This window comes from Calypte anna, chromosome 4 (genome assembly GCF_003957555.1).
Source record: "Calypte anna isolate BGI_N300 chromosome 4, bCalAnn1_v1.p, whole genome shotgun sequence".
NCBI classification, from domain to species: Eukaryota; Metazoa; Chordata; class Aves; order Apodiformes; family Trochilidae; genus Calypte; species Calypte anna.
This window is the reverse complement of record NC_044247.1, coordinates 5,348,395-5,368,425: the sequence shown is the minus strand read 5'-3', so window position 1 is coordinate 5,368,425 and position 20,031 is coordinate 5,348,395. Positions and strand designations below refer to the sequence as shown.

Here is a 20,031-nt window from a genome sequence, read left to right as displayed (position 1 = left end):
TGAAAGTAATAGAACGATGAATGAATAAGAATTAAGGCCTGTATAATGAAAAATACTATGGCACCACAGTCCAATTTCAGTAGAAAAAGTGTCCCTTGTAATTATCTTTTGAATATCTAAAAGTTTAGTGAGACAGCAAAGGTCTGATTGTTCTTTGTGCAGTCTCCCCTGGCTTGACATAAAGGGAATGTGACCTTATTCAGGACTAAGTTCATATTCCTGTATCGGAGGAAGCTGAGCACCCTTCAGGCAAGAGCAAACCTTCCTGGGGAAATGTCAGAACTGAAATGTGTCCCTCATGCATTGAGAGGATACAGGTGGCAGATGCTCCTTCTTCATGGGCAACTAAGATCCATCCAAGACTAGCCAAGGAGTCCTTTGGGTGTTGCAGAGGGGTCTCTGAAGAAGCAGTGTTGTCCAGGCAACCACTTGCAAGCCGTGGGGCCAGACCAGGGGGCTGCCACACACAAGGACATTGCCTTCCACATGCCAAGGGCAAATATCAATGCAGGAAACAATACCAAGCACTTCTCCACATCAAAGATGACCCTGAGAAGACCTGCCAAGAATGTGGCTGCATCTGCTTGAGCTCTGGCCATCTGAGGGGCTGTGTTAGGCATCGCCTTCAAAGCATGCTTGAGCAGCAAATCACCGTGGATTTAGGGTGCTGAGAGCATGCATGGGCGAGGCTGTGGAGCTGATGGCATCATGCAGGAGCATTTCAGTCTGCTGGGTTGTTTTTTTTTATCTTTTTCTTTCTTGGCCTCCCCCCACGCTGTGGTTCTGCTGCTAATTTTGAAAACAATGTGAGGGATAACTAAGGAAGTTTTGGAGTATAGCTGCCAAGATAAATGTTCTTGCTCTTTTGCTCAGTTGAGCAGGCAGAATGCTTCTAATTATCTACTTTGTACCTGGGTTGGGGAGAGGCAGGTGCTTTGGAGAACAGGCTTTGTTTAAAAAGTGTGTTGATCCTGAGGACTCCAGGGGCTGGAGATGCTGATGCTGGCATCCTGAGAGTGCCCGGTGTGGGCTGGGGTGGCTGGTGGTGAAGCACAGGGCACTACCCTTAATAACATGTTAATATTAAGGCTGAGCAGGTTGTGTCACTGGCAGTTTGATTCTCAGAAGCTCTGCTGTTCCTCTGGCAGGATCACAAAAAGTGGAAAAAGGCTGTAAGTAAGGAATTGGGTTTAGATCTAGTCTTAAACTTCTCCTCACAAAAGATAAATCTTCAGCAGACATCATCAGAGGTAGCAAGTACCAATGAGACACAGCTCTGTGGTTCCCAGTATCACTCCTAAATGTGCTCCCTTGTGCAAGACCTTAGAGGCCCAAATCTGTGCCTCCGATGCTTTCTAAGCCAGCCAGATGCTTTCTCAATTATTCATGTGCTAGCACCAGGCAAGAGCAATTGGTTAAATACATAGTTAATTCCAAAACACTTTCATTGGAATATTTGGGGTGGGGAAAGAAACCAAGAACTGCCTGAGTGATCTTCTGCTTCACAGTGAGCAGAACGTCTGGGGCAGCGTGTGCCAAAATGATGCTCTTGCACAACACTGAGGGAAGGAAAAAATGATGCAAGGAAAGTTGTGCCAGTCCCCAAAATTGACGACACTTCACTTGTCTAAATTGGCTGCTCACCTGGAGCATCTCACAGTCCTTTAAATCAGCTTTGGAGTTAAGTTTTGAAGTCATGAAATAATCTTTCAGAGTCACTGAGAAGTTACTCCTTCAGTCCTCATTACCAAGTACTGTCCTAATGTATTCTCTTGCAAAGAAAACACAGTATAAATCAAAAGCAATTTCACCACTTTTATTTTCAAATTGTTGAATTTTTGTTTTCTGGTGGCTGTGCTGCTGGCATGGCAATGCTGTTGTTGTGCAAGCTTGGAAAATAAGAAAGCCTGAGTTATCAGTGTTATTATAAATAGTTATTAAAGCTGACAGGATTCTAAATGTTGTTATTAACATTCTTAATGTTAACTTGAGGGCAGAGTGAGGGAATAAAATGTGGCTCTGGCTGTCTGACAGCTGGTGGGAGCTCCCCACAGGATTGTCCATGGTTGGAGCTCTGTCATCCTTCCGCAGCTACTCCTTGCCTTGGGAAAGAGGGGAAAAAAGCCCCAGTTGCTTCTATGAACTTTATCTACTTACACAGCTTTTTTTTCTTGAATTTTGGTGGCTTTGCAGTAGGCTGTTAACAAGGCATCTTACTTGGTAGGAGTGTGCTATAATGGGGAAGTTTCTACCAGATGTATGCATACAGATGCAACTGCTGAGGTTTTTACAAGGCTAAGGAGTTAAGGCAAACTGCTTCCCTTATGTGTGACTATGGAATGGGATGGATATGACAAGGTACCAACAAAAACCATCTTATTTTATGAAAAGCACATAATTTTTAAAATAATATAATTGTAGCTTCACCAGTAAATGTAAGTTGGGGGTACCTCAACGAGTAAGTTATGAAATGTTTGAATTAAGCCCAGAAAGCCCAGAATGGTTTGCTTTTCACTTAATTTGTGTGGATTGTGTGCAAATCTTTATTTTTAAGGAGCAAGTTTGATGCAAATGTGAAGATTGGTGCCAAAACACATCTGTTAGCAACTTTTAATCTTCACGTTTGAGAAAGCATATAGACAGGGACAAATTGTAATTTACATGATGAAACCACAGGGTGATGGATTGCTGCAGTGGTGTGGAATGCCACGGAAAGGAAATAAATTTCACAAGATAAAAGGAAGGGTGCATTTACTTCTATTATAAGCTTTTACAGGGTATGTGCACTACAGTGTATACTACTACCTGGGCTCAAATCTACTCGAGTAAATCTTCTTCAGCAAATAAAGCTTTCTTTGGGACTCTGCTTTATTAGAAAGGAGATTATTTGGTTTTCAGGGTCATTCTAGAGCAGAGTTTGAGTGAACTTGAGTTGCTTTCCAAGATAAACACAACCCCAGAACAAAGCATATCTGGGTTTACGGTTACATACAATGGTGTTTTAAGAGCTTGCACCTGGCGTGGCAAAGCAAACGTTAAAAGCTTGTGAAGAATTGCCAGTCCAACATATGGCACAGCCAACTGACAGATCCAGAGTTGGTCTGGACCAGGTATGGGCCCCTTGCCAGGGGTCAAGGTTCTTGTTGCAGTGATAGGCAGCAGTTAAGAATTTATCACTGTTGTAAGGAGGTGTAATTGCTCATAATCTTCCTCAAAACTCTCTCTTGGAGCTGGTCTCTGTTGTGTCTTCCTGTTGCTTTCTGACACCATAAAATGCCAGATCTGGACTGATGAATTTCCCCTTTATCTTCCTCTTCACATGCAAACTAAAGCTTCCGAGTGGGTTACATCCCTCACTAGTTGGGGCTTGGTTTGGCAGTCACTGCAGGCAAGGGGTTTGTCTTTTCATGGCCTCCTTTGCCATTATCCTCTGCTCAGCTTTGTCTAGGGCTCAGGGCTGCAAACCTTCGTGGGGCAGGAAGCAAAACTCTGTTTGCTTTTTAAATCATCCTGGGTCTTTGTTCAAAGGACCTAACCCAAGTGACCGTCCCATGTTGCCTGCCATGGAACGCAGGAAAACGGCTTCAGTTTCTGCATCTGCTGGGATTCATAAAGATCAGCCCCTATGAAATATCAAAGCAGGGTGGATGCTGCAGGATTGCAGCAGCTCAGTGCTTGTGGGGTGAGCTGGGAACCTAAGATGGGAAGGTGCCTCTGGGTCACTGCTGTGGGAGTGATTTTTCTGCACCATGCTGTCATGTAATCTTTTTCATAAAGCTGCAGTTTTCCATGGGGAGGTCTCCTGTTCCTTGTCCCACTTCAAACTGCTTTAGCACCCAGCTGATACTACCAACCTTTCCTGATTTTCTTCCCAAGGAGGATGCAGAGTGTTTCTTTGAGGGTCAGCAGTGCTAGGACAGCCAGGATCTGCTGGTAAGCCTAGGATTAGGCATGGAACTTCTGGCACCTTCCACCAAGTGTCACGGGAAGAGATTTTTATAAAAAAAAAGACTAAACTATGAAACTGTGTGTCCTTCAGAGCTCTTTCTCTGAGTGCAAGACATTGCTTAGTTCCCTCTTTCCCCCCTCAACTTTCTGTTAGGCAAGGACTGCACCATCTGGATTGCAGATGATACCTTTACATCTGTCTGTTTTCAGTTTTCCTACTATTAATCATCTGATTTAGCTGGTTTCTGTTGCTTGAGCTTTTCCCAGTGTTTGAACTATCTCTGCTTTAAAGCTGGGCTGCACCAATAGGGAGCTTTCTGCTGGGGTTCCTGTTTCTGCTGTGCCTTCTGAAGATATATAGAGGTATATAGAGACACACAAACATGCATGTGTGTATGTATGTATATGTGCTCTAAAATGTCTGAATCTGATTCCCCTACCACTGCAAATAGGCTCCTCACAGACAGAAAGGGGTAAAGGTGACAAAAGACATCTGAATGAACATTGCTCATCATCCAAAATCCAGCACTAATCTCTGTCACCTGCAGAAAATTGTTCTTCTGTCTTTTTAACCAAATTTCTTGCCTATTGAAGAGGAACCGTGGTCTTTCTTGAGTTGTCAGAAATGCAGCAGATTTTTATCTGTTTTTTATCTTTTCATAAAAAAAAGAGTTTAACAATCTGCTGATGTTATTAAAGCAAAGCCAGCCTGTAGTTAGGTTTTGTTTGTTTGTTGTTTTCTTATTTGTTTTTGTTAAAATCTCTTGCCTGCTACTTTTATGTGCTGCCAACTAGTGATTGCACCAGAAGATCATGTTTGGTTTCTCCATAGCTCTTGTGCTGAGATACACTGAGGACCTTACTCTTAAAAAGCCAATGTGTGGTACCAAGTTTTCCTTGCATACGTTCATCTGTGTTCAGTCCTGTCATCCTTTCTGTCATGAAGTTGGTTTCCAGAGCTCCAGCAGATGAGATGTGGAGGCCATCCACATATCCAGCAATTTGGCTTGAATGACTTCTCTGTTCCTTGGGGCTACGTGTGTCTCCTCTTTCAGCAGTCTTGGATTATGAGCTATTTAGAGCGCTCTCCATAAATGCCTTACAAGAAGTCTCAAGTGCATTGCTTAAAACACCAGAGACCACTTCTATTTTGTATCTCTGATCACATGTTGATTTTCCATTTTCGTGTGTGGCTAATTAACACGTAAAGTTGCTCTTGAGGGATCATCTCCATTCAGTGCTTCAGATGGACCCACCATGTGGTCAGCAGTAGTACGTGGTGCTGGAGCTAACACTCCTCAGTCCAGCTGGGTGGAAATAGTTTCAATGAATGTTTTGAAGCTGGGCCAGAATGTGAATCAAACATGAATGACCATGAGTCACTTTGGAAAACAGCCCTGTTGAGGGCATGGGGGTGATGTGCCTGCTGCAGATAGCTCCACTTCCTTGCCCAGCAGTTGCACATTGACTTCCATGATCCTCCTGGCTTGTCTTCAGTTGTGGGGCTGTACCTGCCACCTCCTTGGGTTGTGGGGAACATCCTGATGGATGCCAAGTGTAAATGAATCTGAGTGTCTGTCATGTAAATGTTGTGTTGCAGGAGCTGAATGTCAAATAAAGGAGGCAGTCTCTGTGAAGAGCCCTGCTGGGCGATTGTCTGGGAGGAGCCCAGCTACAGGGCCACAGAGGCGGAGGGCAGGCTCCCAGCGGGTTTTTTCCTTTTTCTCAGGAAAAAGCTCAGCTGCTTTTTCCTGAGAAATTCCAGCATCATCTTCTCCATTGTGTGGTTGCAGCAGGGCTGGGGTAGAGCAGCCTCGCATTGCGCCTTTTGGCTCGGTTGCTTCTCGCTGCCTCTTCCCTGAGCTTGTGTGCCTTATGTCTGCTTGGGGTGCCTGTCCTTGGAGCCCAGGGAAGGGTCCCACAGCACACAAGATGTATTCCAGTGCAGATAACGTTTTGTAGAGATGGGAACTGTCTGTGTCCCCTGGAGTGGCAGGTACCTCCAAGGAGGTGAGCCCAGCCCCTTAATCTGTGCCCCAGACCCTTGGAGAGCACAACAGGGAGATCTGGCCCCAGTGCATCTCCCCTGCCCACACTGGGATAACTGTGGAGGGTTTTTTGCTCCAGTGATTGAGTGCTAATTTTCTTCTTTCTTTTTTTTTCCTCCTTTAAAGGTGAACCCCACACCACAGGGTACACGAGCGTTGCTGAAAATGATGTACTGCCCACACTGCCGAGGGCTGCTGTCAGTGAAGCCCTGTTACAACTACTGCTTTAATGTCATGAGAGGCTGCTTGGCCAACCAAGGGGACTTGGATGCTGAGTGGAATATCTTCATGGGTAAGACTATACGGGTTAAAACTGCATATGAATATATGTTGATGCTGTGTTCCTTACCTGAATGGCTTTTGTGAGTGGCTGTGCTGAGCTACAGCAGGTTTTTAGGTGTCTGTGGTCAGTATCTCTTCCCTCCACATCTTTGCTTACAGCACACCTTTTGCAGTTCAAAATAATTTCTAAATAAATGAGACTTCTGTTGTGCCAGCAGCCTCTGTTGAAGCAACCTGTGGGAGGATGGAGCCACCAGGTGCTTCTAGGCTTGGAACGTCTCTTGTTGGTGGAGCAGGCATGTGTGCAAACTGCTTTTTCCATACTACTCCTTACACATTGTTGTGATGATATAGTTGTCCTTACCAGAGGCAGTTTTCTTGCTTAGTGGTTTGGGATGAACTTTGGGAAAAGCTGTAGGCCTGTATTTTGCATTAAAAAATTGAATGCCAGATATATCTGAATGTGTTTTTAAACAGCTCATTTGGAGCCCAGCCACCATCCTTTTGAAACGTCAATAGGCCTTACTTGATGCTGTGTGAGGGCTTTTGCCATCCTCTTCTTCCTGTTGTTATTTCTCTTCCATGCTTATAAAGGGTATTATTTGATAGATGAAATTTAGACTGAAATGTTAAATTCTGCCTCGAGTCAAGGCTCAGCAGAACTGGTGATGCATCATGTTTTTGAGACACAGGCAATAGGTAATGTTAAATATTTTCATTTGTGCTCCTTCTCCAGCAGACTTGATTTATCTGTGAACGAAGATCCATTGGGAGCAATCGCTTCACTCCACTTAATGTGTGATGAAGTGAACATGTAAAGTATCTGCCACTACTGACAAGGCTGCAGTATTCTTCCCGTCCCACTCATTGAAAAGACAGACTGTTAGAAGAAAAGATTTCCCTTTCATTAAGCTCTGACATGAAAAAAAAAAAATCAAATTGCTGATAATTGGCATTTCAGGCTAGATTTAAATCTTAAAACTTGCTTTCCTGTGTTTCGTGCACTTTTCACTTCTCTGCCCACACCAGCTGGATGTGTTCAGGGTATTATTTTCAGCAGGCATTTTTTTTGCGTGAATATTCCATATAGGGAGTTAAATGTGACACTAAATTGGGTTTCCAAGTCATTCTCTGGGAGGCTGACCCCCCTCCATTCCTCCCAGCCATCTTTCTCATGAGAATATTAAGTATTTCAGCTACAATTGTTGCTGAAATAGCTCAAAGCCAGGAGACTTGCAAACATCTAGTCCAAGTAGAAAAGAGGAATCCCATGAAAAGGAAGGGCATAATGCCAGAAAACAGACAAAAGCACAAGCAGCTAATTGCTGTAGGTGGTATGCAGCTAAAAATGAACCTTAGGGAAGCCAGTGAGCCCAGTCACAAGAGACTGATCAGGGACTGCATGCAATAATTAAGATTGTTAAACAAGACAAAATAAATAAGTGCAATTCCAGGTTGGAAGCAAAGCCTTCTTGCAATGCTTTCTTGTCAAGGGGTTTCTCATTACTTAAGTATGGTATTAATACCATTAAGTATGGTATTAAGCTCCATTACATTTATTGGCTGTATTTGCTTGGTTCTTGCAGTTGGGGTTGATTCTTGAAGTGGGTTATGGATACTGAAAACTTACACTGTGCTTTCTTTAGGCAGTTTAATAACTGAACAGGTGCTGGTTATGCTGCAGATTTTGTTTTCCGTCTCAGTTTGCCACTTCAGGCAAATTAAATTAAATAGATCTGGTGTTTGGGGAAAGGCATATGACACAAATACCCTCTGTGTATGCATGTGTTTAAAAGTTTAAATAATAAAGTAAATAATAAAAATCCCCCCCACAAAACAAAAAACAAAATAATTAAAAAAAAAAACAAAACAAACCAAAAAACCCAAATAATACCCAACAAAAAAACCAAAAAATCCCAACAAAAAAACCTACAAAACCCCCCCAAAACAACTGAAAAAAACAAAACTCCCAACCCACACATCCCCAAACAAAACCCACCTGCTTGGGCTCCATACCTTGCACCAGAGATTTAAGTAATAAGATAGAGCAATGATTTATTACATGTTAAAACCAGATTTTGAACCTAGCAAGATAATTTAAAGATAGGTGAATGTGAGAGCTTGCAACAAATGCTATTATTATATCTGAGTTTGAGTGCATGTTCATTTAAAATATTCATGCTTATCTGTTAGTGGGTCTATAGGTAAGTCACTTACCCCAAACTGGAAAAGTTTTACATGTCAAGTTTGTTGTTTTATTGAGACAATAAGACTTCTGGCTTCCTTACTTCTGTGAAGTACCATTTAAAGTTGTGGCATATGAAATAGTGACCTAATTGTATTCTTTTCTCCCATTTAACTATCTTGAAATTATTTTGCCCTCTGTTCTGACACAGTTGTACACCAATTAGACAAGGGTATACTTTGTTTCAAAAGCTATTGGGGGGGTTGAAGCTCTCCCAAATGAACAATGTTAATCTCCAGTGCATTTTCTTTTTTTTAACCCCACAAAGATTGACTATGCTGAAAGCTGTCAAATTCAGGCTCCAAGTACATATCTGGAGTGCTACTTTGTGTGCAAAGCATTTTTTTTACCATTTAAAAAAAAAAAAAAAAAAAAGATTGTTAGTGAATGGTCAAGGTCTTCCCCCTCCTTCTCTCCCTTTTTAAATCAGATCTTGGGGTTAAGACTGAAAACTGCCTTTTGTTCTTCAAGTCAGACAGTGAGGCTGAAGATGTGGGTTTCTGATTATTGGTGGCACAATGCAAAAGAATTGCTTTCCTTCATGAGACCGAGGTGCTTTGTTGCCAAGGATTGTCTCAATGCCAGTAGCAAGGACAAATGTATGCAGGAGGAAAAGGGTCTTTAAGGGATGGTGCTATATGGTGTGGGTTGGGTTCCCCCCTCCCAAATCCACTTGTATCTCCCCATCACAGGGAGGAGAGATGGTCTTTGTCATGCTGTGTGTTTGTAATAAATGGCCAGGCTGCATTTTTCACTCTGCCAGGCTTTTTTTTTTTTGTGTGTGTGTGTGTGTGTTAAACAGATCCAAACCATCTCACTGAGTCTTATAAATATCAATTATTTTGCTCCTGAACTGGCATTTATAATAACTTACCTCTCCCAATATTGAAAAAATCTTTTTCTGGGAGACAATTTGGACCAAAGCATCATTTCTGCTGTGAGTGCACACACACCCGTTCCCTGAAGCCTGGCCAGCCCCAGCCCTGGCACTGGTGGGGGCAATCACTGCTCACCCTGACAGCTACTGGGGACACCAACCAGCTCCTGGTGGGAGGTAAAAGTTTGCAGGATGTCCCCCAAATGAAACTATGGATGAGTTAGAGCCCTGCACTGCACCCCACCTTTTTTTTTCTTCTTTCTTTCTTTTTTTTTTTTTTTTTTTAAACAAAATTTTACTCCCTTTAGTGTTCCTTGCCTGTATCAACCCCAGCTCCTGAAGAGCTCCAGTTGAATATATTCTCCAAGGGCGGTTATTACTTTCCTTATCTTTTCTCTCCAGCTTTGGCAGCTCTGCTGGAGGCCGAATGCATTTTCTCTATGGGCAGTCAAAGCAGAGGCTGCATTCCTGGGCTGTGATACATGGAACGCCATGGCACCCCCACTAACAAAGGACCCAATTCGCTCTACATTCCCATGGTCTTGTGGATGGCCTGCCCGGCTCAAAGTTTACAAAGACGCCAAACAGCCAGAAGAATTAGGGTTTATGTTTCCTTTCAGTCTTTCACAAACACTTTATTGATCTGCGGCCTTTCCTGGCCACTCAGAGAATTAAGTAGTTACAAAATGGAATGATTTTTCTTTTTTCTTTCTTTCTTTCTTTCTTTTTTTTTTAACTATGCATTTTTGTGGATTTTATTATCTGTCTATTCATAATATTTTTATTTGAAATTAGCAGCTTCCTGCAAACTGTGCTGGGATGTTCTTTATGCACGTGAAAACCCCCGAAAGCTTTGACAATGATGAACACATTTAAGTTGTGCTCCACTTGTTTACAAAAGTCTCCATTTGGTAGCACATCAAAAGCATTTTTCTCCCCTCAGGCACAATGGTATATTCATGCTAGCAGTCATTACTCAGAGATTTGAAGCATCACTTTATTGGAGCCCACCACAATACAGTCTAAGACTCTTTGTTTCATTTGTTATTACTTTTTTTTTTTTTTTTTTTTTTTTTTTTTTTTTTTTTTTTTTTAATGCATTTGGTTCAGACCTGTTTGTAGTCCCTGACAGCTAAATTCCAGCCATGCCCTGCAACAGCTCTGTCATTGATGCTGGTGGTGTGTGCCTGCAGGGCGAGGGGCTTTCCTGGGGACTCCCAGGATTTTCCTGGGATTCACTCCCTAAACACCCACACCTTGGCAGAGCTGACTGAGCTTGTGACTGGAGTGGTCATTAGGATGGGTTGATCGATTGTTCAACCCTTTACTAACGCTCAGCAAATCTTTGGGATACTGATTTGCCTTCAAAAAGTGGATTCACAAGCTAGGAAGATGCCCACAATTTGTGTGTGGTGTTTGATGTTGGATTATTAATTATTATTATTATTATTATTATTATTATTATTATTATTATTATTACTGCTATTTTTATTATTATTATGGTAACTATTCTTGCTATTTAAATATGCATATAGCTTAATGGTACATTGATTGTCAGTTTGTGGTTTTGACTTGGGCACTAAGGCAGAGCTATTACTAAATTGTTCAGTATATGGGATGTATTTATAGGGCTTTAACACATAGCTGAAGCCCACAGAAGTTTTCTGCTTGTTGAAAGTACCTTCTGGATTTAGGAGGAGGATGAAGCACTTTTCAAGTGTTTTCAACACTTTTCACATGAAACACTTTTCAAAAGAAATTAATAGTCTGCTTGTGAAATGCCCATTTCTTGTTAATGGAAAGGAACAGGAGTATCCTCGGGAGCAGGGAGGAGCTCCTCAGGAGAGGGTTTCCTCAGGGCCAGAAAGGCTGTTGTGCCTTGGCCTCCCACATCATGCAGGCTAGGAAAAAAATGCAGAAATAAATGTATATGGCAAGTTATGAGCTTGAGGCAGAGCATCACCAAGTGATGCAGGAGCCACCAGCAAATGGGGTGCTCCGGGGCTGAGGTACTGCAGTGAAAATTAACCCTAAATAGAGGTTTTGATGGGTGAGAAGCAACAAGTGCTTAGCACCAGGTGTGTGCCTGGAGACGTCTTCTAGGGGAGAACCCTAGAAAGAAAGGGCTGAGATGCAATGTGGGATAAAAGCCTTGGTGCCATTAACAATTCGCTAGAGGAAGAAATGGAGGTTGAGTAGCTGCTGTGTTTAATGATGTATTTGATGAGGATGTGCCTGTCAGCACAGGAGGGGTGACCCAGTGTTGGCTAAGGGACTTTTCTGTCTCCACTTTCATAAAGATGTGCTAAATATATCATTAATGCACAATGTTTTACTGTGTGATCTCCTGCAGACTCCCTTGTGCAGGTTGTCCATGCAGTGCCTGAAGCTATAATCAATCCCCTCCAGCTTTCTGCAGGCACAGGTGGTAGCAATGGTCATCTTGGGCCTCTTCACCTTGGTGTCTTGTGTTCAGGACTAGCATGAGCAAGCTGATGGCTTTCTGTCTCTCGGCTTTGAAAGCAGTCTTGAAAAAACAAATGACACAAGGAAACCTTTAATAAATTAACATGGTGAGGAGGGTGTTAGTAATGCTTGTTGTAATGGGAGGAGCTGATTAAAGGCTGCCTTTTGGCAGGCTGTGATGGCTCTCCCTCATCTAATGCAGCTTTTGATGTATGTGAGCATGTGGCTTGGTGCTGGTAGCCTGCTGGTGAAGCTGTAGGCTCTGGCAATGTGATTTGTGCTGGTCAGAAGCTACGTTGTAGTAGTTGATGTCTGTGTACTTAAATCTGTTATCCTTGCTACCTGTTATCCTTGAAGCTCCTCTGTTAAAAGCCTTTGTGTCTCTCTGTGACAGATTCGATGCTGCTGGTAGCAGAGAGGCTGGAGGGTCCCTTCAACATCGAGGCAGTCATGGACCCCATTGATGTGAAGATTTCAGATGCAATCATGAACATGCAGGAGAACAGCATGCAGGTGTCTCAGAAGGTAAATGGGCCAAGAGAACACTTGGGCTTCATTTATCCCCTGCGTTTGGTTTCCCTGTTCTCATCAATATTTTCCTTCAATGCCCTTTTTCAAGGAGCTGGGCTGGAGCCCAGAGAAAGGAGGCTCTTGTGACTTCCTCTTTTATAAAACCTTTTCCTTCTCTTGTGTAGGTTTTCCAGGGATGTGGCCAGCCAAAAACACTTGCCCAGGGCCGTGCTGCTCGCTCCCTCTCCGATGGGGGCTTCAACTCTCGTTTCAAACTCTACAACCCGGAGGAGCAGCCGACCACAGCTGCTGGTACCAGTTTGGACCGACTGGTGAGTGCTGGTCTGGCCAGTGCTGTGCAGACACTACACACCCCTCTACCACAGCGTATAATTTTCCATTTGTAATTTACAGGGTTTCTTAATATTCCTTGGCTGTCTCAAACTCTGAGGGGTGTAATCTGCCCATGGCTCTAGACATGAATTACCTCAATGCTTCTCTGTCAGAAAAGGGACTGTTTCAAAGGCTTGGCCTATGAGTAATGTGTGGTTGAGGAGCACGGTTTAATTTTGTATTAAAAAAGTAAATCAACCATCAAAACATGCAGCCTGAAGATCTGGCTTGTACATGTATGTTGTGATAAAAAATACCTTTCCAGCTTCGTTTTTAATGAGCGCTTGGGACACTGGATTATGTTTTGTGTTTCTTTTTTTATTTCATTTAATAGGTTACTGATGTGAAAGAGAAGCTGAAGCAATCAAAAAAATTCTGGTCATCTCTCCCTGGCAACATTTGCAATGATGAAAAGATGTCTGTAGGCACTGTCAATGAGAACGAGTGCTGGAACGGGAGCGCCAAGAGCAGGTTTGCTGATGCTGCTGCCTCTGGTTCTCTCTCTCTCTCTCTCTGACTTTGGCCTTTCCTGGTGTGCTAATCCCTTTCTCCCAGCCCTCTGCTATAGGAGTGACCCCACTGTCTCTGAGGTGGGCTGCAGCCATTCTCCCCTTTTTTTTTTTGGGTGGATGGGAGAGCCTGAATGCAAAGCTAAAGGGTTGTCCAAGCTCTGCGTGGTGGTTTGTTGTAAAGGAGGGAACAGATTCTAGACACCCAGGTACAACATCTCTCCGTGTATTTAAACCTCCTACTGGCTGCTGTACAGAATCCTGTACACAGAGCAGAGATGCTAGTTTTGTCTCAGAGCTGTTGCCCCAGTGCCTCCAGTTTGTGTTTCAGCTGCTAGGTTCCATGGTGGGCAAGGGCAGCGGAGATTGGGACTGGTGGACTCTTCTCCACTGCTGAGGTCAATGACATGAAGGGACCTGTGGGTTAAATTTTTTTTTTTAATGGAAAAATAGTTACAAAACTCCTTTTTTTTTTTTTTTTTTATTGTAAGGAAGAAATTACCAACACATGAATAAGCCAAAGATTTTCTGCCATATGGTTTATGTAACTGTTTAACTTTTATTTTGGAAATAGAAGTTTCTTTTTTTTCTGTTTGGTTAGTGAGGAAATCAGCAAAATCCAAGATGTTCCATTAAAAAAAATGTAGTTGTCCAATCTTTTCCAGCAGTTCTAAGTAATAGCAGTTTTTCCCCTTGGTATTTCTGGGGAACAGAACTGAGCCACATCACATAAGTTTTGCACTGTTTTGTATGTGCCTGAAACTCTGCCTTGCTTGGCCTGAGTGATGGTTTGGGTCTCTGTGACAAGACATGGCTCTTCCCTCCCAGGATCTTGCTTATTAGCACCTTGTACAGGGCTTTTCACAGCAGATTTCCCCAGTGCACCTGGGGAAGATGGAGGCCTGGCAGCACCAGGCAAGGAGACAAAGGGGAGGCTGAATATCCTGTGGGAGCTGTGCAAGATCCTTTCCTGTCTGGTGTTCTCTGTGGCTGCAGCGAGTTAAAAGCTCAGTGGTCTTCTACAGTTTTATCTCTCTCTGATTCCTTTGAAACATACAGTATTGATAAAAAATAATAAATCCACCACCAATAATAATTATAATCCCTACCATATACAGGAGTGGGTTTGAGCATGCCCTTCAGGTGCATGTTTATACCTCACTGCCTGGTCTCCAGGATCAGTGCATTGTGCTAAATGCTTTTCTCTCTCTTGTGATACTGATGTTGGCATTGTGATTAAGAAAAGTAATGTTTTTTGCTGTTAAACAGTGATTTTTCTTGCAAATCAGGTCATTGGAAGGGGAAAGAAAGTGTCATTTTTCTGCTCTAGGGGATATATTCTGTTGGGTTTTGTTGTACCTGTAAACCAAGAGGCACTGTGTGTTCAGACCTGGGCATACAGAGGTGCATGTGGGCAGTAGCTTGGCTTTTCTCTGCTTTAATGTGTGGGGTTGCTTTACCTCATTATAAACATCACAGAGGTTTCTTCTGCTGGGGTTATTAGGGAAATTGCATCTCATGTCTGGGTGGTGAGAAGTACACATTTAATAGTCCAGCTTGATGGTTAAGGCCAGAATGACATGCTTGCCTTCAACAGTTACTGTAGGTTTTTCTGGGATAACTATAACCCCAAAGGTTTTTTTACTGAAGGTGTCATCTAACTGGGCATCAAGGCATCTCAGCAGCTCATTTTGCTCTGTTGCCTGCAGTGAGCTGATTGATGCTGTTGTAAGCCTTTATTATTATAAACGCCAGCTCTTCCCTCTCTTCGCAAGTGGAAGAGAAAATTGTTCTTCCCCTGCCTTTGTGGCACAGGGTATATGAAAACAGTGTTTAGTTCCACATGTTGCTCAGGTTGCAGGGAATGGAGATGGGTTAAGAAGGTGAAGAAGGACTCTGTGAGGGTTAGTGAGGGAAGATCACGTTAGGGTCAGGATATCACCCAGGGAGGCGACGGGGGTGGCATTGCTGAGTTCCCACTCTGTTGTCCTTTGATATGGGACCCCACGGAGCTGCAGCTCTGGTATCGGCAGCGATGGTTTCTTTCCAGGTACGACTTTGCAGTGACTGGAAACGGCTTAGCAAGTCAAGTGAATAACCCAGAGGTAGAAGTTGATATTACCAAGCCAGACATGGTGATTCGCCGGCAAATCATGGCTCTGCGGGTGATGACCAACAAGCTGAAGAATGCCTACAGTGGGAATGATGTCGACTTCATTGACATAAGTATGTTTGCTGTTGTTTGCCTTTTGCTTTTGCTTTTTCCCTTTTTAATTGGATTTCATGCTGGCACGGGGTAGCTGGTTAAGCTTCAGCTGTGGGTAAGCACGTTAGTAAAGAGAGTGGGAACCAGCATCTCTGGCAGCCTGTGCAAGGAAGTTTCTTTCCATAGAATCATTGAATGGTTTGGGTTGGAAGGGACCTTTAAAGCTCATCTAGTCTAACCCTTCTGCTGTGAGCTGGGACACATTCAACTAACATCAGGTTGCTCAGAGCCCTGTCTAACCTGACACTGTTTCCAGGATGGGGCATCTGTACCACCTCTCTGGGCAACCTGTGCCAGTGTTTCACCACCCTCATTGTAAAAAAAATGTCTTCCTTACATCTAGTCTGAATCTACCCTGTTTTAGTTTAGAACTATGACCCCACATCCTATTGCAACAGAGTCTCCTAAAAAGTCTTCCCCAATCTTTCTTGTAAGCCCCCTCTTAAGTACTAAAGGGCCTCAATAAGGTCTCCTCAGAACCATCTCTTATCCAGACTGAACACCCCCACCTCTCTCAGCCTGTCCTTACAGCAGAACTGCTCCTAATCCCTGGTCATTTTTGTGGCCCTCTTCTGGAACTGCTCCAGCAGGTCCATATCCTTCTTGTGTTGGGAACTCCAGAACTGGACATGGTATTGCAGGGGGGTGTCTCACAGCGGGGAAAAGGGGCAGGATCACCTGGCTCATCCCGCTGGCCATGCTGCTTTTGCTGCATCCCAGGCTGGGGTTGGGTTTCTGAGCCACAAGTTGACATTGATGGCTCTCCCACCATTGCAGATGAGCGTGACGAGCAACACTCAGAAGCTGCATGAAGCAGGGGACCCTTCCTTACCTCTCCTAAATATCAAAACATCCCCTTGCTTGCTTTTTCCCTGCCCCCACTGCCTTCTGCAAGCACAGCCTGGTGCTGCAGGCAGAGGGGAGAGACCCAGTGTGTGTTTGTCTCCTGCAGGTGAGGAGAGCAGCGGGGAGGAGAGTGGCAGCGGCTGTGAGCTCCAGCAGTGCTCCCCGGAGTTCGAGTTCAATGCCACCGAAGTCACTGGGAGCTCCAACAAGAGCAATAAGAACGTGAACACTTCCGCCGCCACCAGGAGCAGTTTATCACAAGCAGCCTTGCTCCTTAGCATTTTGTTCTTGGCCATGCAAAGACAATGGAGATAATTGTGCAGCGTAGGGGAAGGGCTTGGGGGGAGGGAGAAAAAGACTTTGATAATAAAAGTTAGAAGGCACCTGCTTTCACTTTTATACCATCTAGGGACTTTGCTTTTTAAGTTAATGGACAACAGTGTACAGTTTTTACTATGTTGCCACTGGTTTTAAGATACTGATTATTTTTTTCCTTTGCTATTCTGGGAATAACAGGACTGGGGACTACCAATCTGTCCCATTCAACAAGAGTCCATGTTAGAGGTGGATAACAAAAATGTATATACAAGCCTGTAGTTAGCTCTGCATTTGTGTCTTTATAATTTTTTTTTTTATTTTATTTTACCATATTTCTTACAAAAACAAAAAAAAAAAACAACCCAGGGTCCTCTCTTGGCCTGTAACAAGTATGTGTTTCTGCAATGAGAAGTATCTGTACAGAAGCAGGTTTTATTTATCATGTTATCTTATGGGGAAAAAAATAATTGCCCAACGAGCAGAAAACATGTTTTGTGTAGTTAACTTCCCATTTATTCACATTATGTTAGTTGCCTTATCTTGAAAGAAGTGGAAGTCATTTGTCTTTATTAAGCAGTAAAACAGAAGGTGAAGGCGGAGCTGGTCAGCGCGCCAAGTGCCCCGGCTGCACAGGGCATTAATGCCAGGAGCAGGTTGTGCTTTCTTTACAGGAGGTTTGGTTAAATTGGAAGGAAGAGACTACAGAGAATTCCACTTCCACAGAGGCTCAGAAGAGTTGTTTGTTCCTCGGGATCCTTGCAATTAGCTGTAACTCCTGTAGGTCAGTTCCTGACTTGCATCCCCATGGGAATAAGGCATTAAACTTGTCCAGTTGGAAGCAACTCGTGTCGCAGATCCAAATGCCAACATGTGTCTTTTCTGCAGGTTTGCTAGATGAATGCTGGATTCACTTTTCAGGGTTCTTTTTGGTTTTGTTTTTAAGGAACACTTTGTGGGAAGGGAGGCGGGGAGGTGTCAGGTTTGGTTTTTTTCAGGAGCTTTGCTTCCTCTCGGGTGGGGCAAAAGGGAAGGAGCAGTGGGCAGCACAGTTGCAGGCAGATCAGGGTAGGAGCAGGCAGGAGCTGGCAGGGCTGAAGACATCTCCATTTCCATGTATTCATCCCCAGGGAGCTGTTGCCCAGCAGTTGAAGCTTTTTGGCACTACCCGAGACACTCTCCCTCTCTCGACCTCTGCTTTTGCAGTTGGGACAGTGTTGTGGTGAATGACAACTCATTAATAAAAGAAACTTATATTTTTAAGAAAAGAGATGAAATAATTTTTAAAAGAGTTTAGGGAAAACAAAGTCTTTGGAAAGACTCAAAATTATTCTGCACGTCTCCTCCTGCTTTACGTAGCCTTTAAGTCCAGCTGGATGCTGGGATCCAGCCAGGAGAGCAATTCAGAGAGAGAGGGTTTTCTATATTCCACCCTTGTGTTGTAAGGACAATTTTCTATTTTTATATTGAAGCATTAATTACTTGTTAGCTCAGGGTCAACATTATATTCGACTTTATTTTCACACCAAATTTCTGCAAAGCTATAAAGATGGAGTATTCTTGGCTGGTATAAACAATTCTGGAGGCTTAATTTTACTAGAAGTAGCCAGTTATTTATTAAAACATGATGTTAGTAGAGTAGGGATATTCTGGCTAGATTATTTTTCTTTAGAAAATAAATCATGGAAGCATAAAATTGAAAAAAGTTATAAATTTATGTGTGGGAAAAAATGGATTGTAAATAGCTAAGTTGCCTTGCAAGGAATTGGAAAATGTGCTGATACTTAGAAACTACCTCAGTTCTGAGGAATTTCCTTTCTAGCTTTGAGTGCTATTACATTTACTTGGTAGAAGTGAATCTGGTCTCCAATATGTAGCTGAAAGAGTTATCCCTGTAGACCTTGTTAGATTGTTTTTAATTTAGAGGGTTGAACTACATCCAGCTGTTTTCTTTCAGCTAAGTTCCCTAACAAAGAGAATTTCTGAATTAAATATTGCTGATGGTTTCCATGACTTTTCCTGATTTGTTTGGTTTCATGGCATTTTCTGATTGCCTTTTAATTATTTAAATGGTTCTAGCCATTTGAATTTTAATCCTGAAATAAATAAAACTTAGATGCACTACTATTGTAAGTATATGGCAGTAAGGTCTGACTGGATAACCCTTCTGGCTTATACCCAGCTGGCACGCTGGCAAACTTAAACGAAGGAAAAAAAAATAAAAAAATAAACTTCTTTGGAGCTCAGAGAATGGTGAAACAAAAGCCCTTATGTTCGGAGGGGCTGACTTCTCCAGCATCTCCCTCTTGGCATAAGTGTTCATATGTAAGAAATTTGCTTGTAAACTCTCCTGCTTTTGAGCGTTTCTGCTCAGGAAAAAAAAAAAAAAGAAAAAACATTTCTGAATTTATATTTATCGTTTTACATCTAATTACTTACTAATTATTATTCCTTAGTTCAGTACAAGTCACCAGTGCAAAGACCTGCCCTGAGTTATAAGCGTGTCCAGTTGACTCTGTTAATAACACAATGATCCTTCACTCTAGAGACAGATTTGTCACCTGGGGCTACAGGAAGCAAGAGTAAACATCAATGTGGGATGATCAAAAGTTGTGTTCCTGCTCTTATTTTGTGTTTGTGTGTGAAATCAGCTCCCTGACATGGAGCTTGTAAACTAAACCATACGCACAGGGACAAGGCATGCTGCTGGCTTTGAGGAAGGCATGTGCTCCCTTCCTTCAAGTATTTCTTTTTTTTTTTTTTCACATAACCATTGCCATTATGACCATGTTTTAAAGGAAAATTCCCATACATGGAATTAAAGGAATCGGTAACAAGCTTCAAATGCAAAATGAACCAGAGAGGTGGTGTTCTTGGCAGCATGTGAGGTGCTGTCTCCCAAAATGTTAGAATAAAAAAATACAGCCCTTGAAAGGACCTGATTTAGCAGCTCTGGGACTCTCCTGAAACATTTACAGCTCCGGGCTGTGACAGCCTCACAAGGTCTTCCTGTGGAGCAGCCTCTGGGTTTACTTTTCTGGTAGCAATAAAGGGCAGGAGAGAAGAGCAAAAAATGAGACTTTTGTAATCAAGGTCTCTTGCTTTGTGCTGTGGTGGGTGGTGTGGTCCTAAATTAAGACAGATTAGCAGGGCAGCAAGGGGGGTCCCCACTCCTCTCCCCCAGCTGAGCCAACCTGACTTTTGTCCTCATGGGCAAGTTGTGTTAATTCTGGAAGGTACAGCCTCTCAATACTTCAGTTCCTTCCTAGCCCTGGTGGTGCTGAAGTTTGACCTCTTCCCTTCTACGTGTGTGCAGCCTCCAGCCT

At 43.1% G+C, this 20,031-nt stretch overlaps 1 protein-coding gene across 1 annotated transcript in view; it reads left to right on the top strand.

Moving 5' to 3' along the window:
- The window catches only part of GPC4 (glypican 4), a 69,014-nt gene extending 49,502 nt beyond the window's left edge, over nucleotides 1-19,512 (top strand). Inside the window, exons 4-9 of the mRNA XM_030448853.1 lie at nucleotides 6,123-6,288; nucleotides 12,261-12,391; nucleotides 12,562-12,708; nucleotides 13,104-13,240; nucleotides 15,329-15,504; nucleotides 16,497-19,512. Coding sequence (XP_030304713.1) covers nucleotides 6,123-6,288; nucleotides 12,261-12,391; nucleotides 12,562-12,708; nucleotides 13,104-13,240; nucleotides 15,329-15,504; nucleotides 16,497-16,705 — 966 coding nt within the window. The 3' untranslated portion in view covers nucleotides 16,706-19,512. The remainder of the gene's footprint in view (nucleotides 1-6,122; nucleotides 6,289-12,260; nucleotides 12,392-12,561; nucleotides 12,709-13,103; nucleotides 13,241-15,328; nucleotides 15,505-16,496) is intronic.
- The last annotated feature ends 519 nt before the right edge of the window (nucleotides 19,513-20,031 follow it).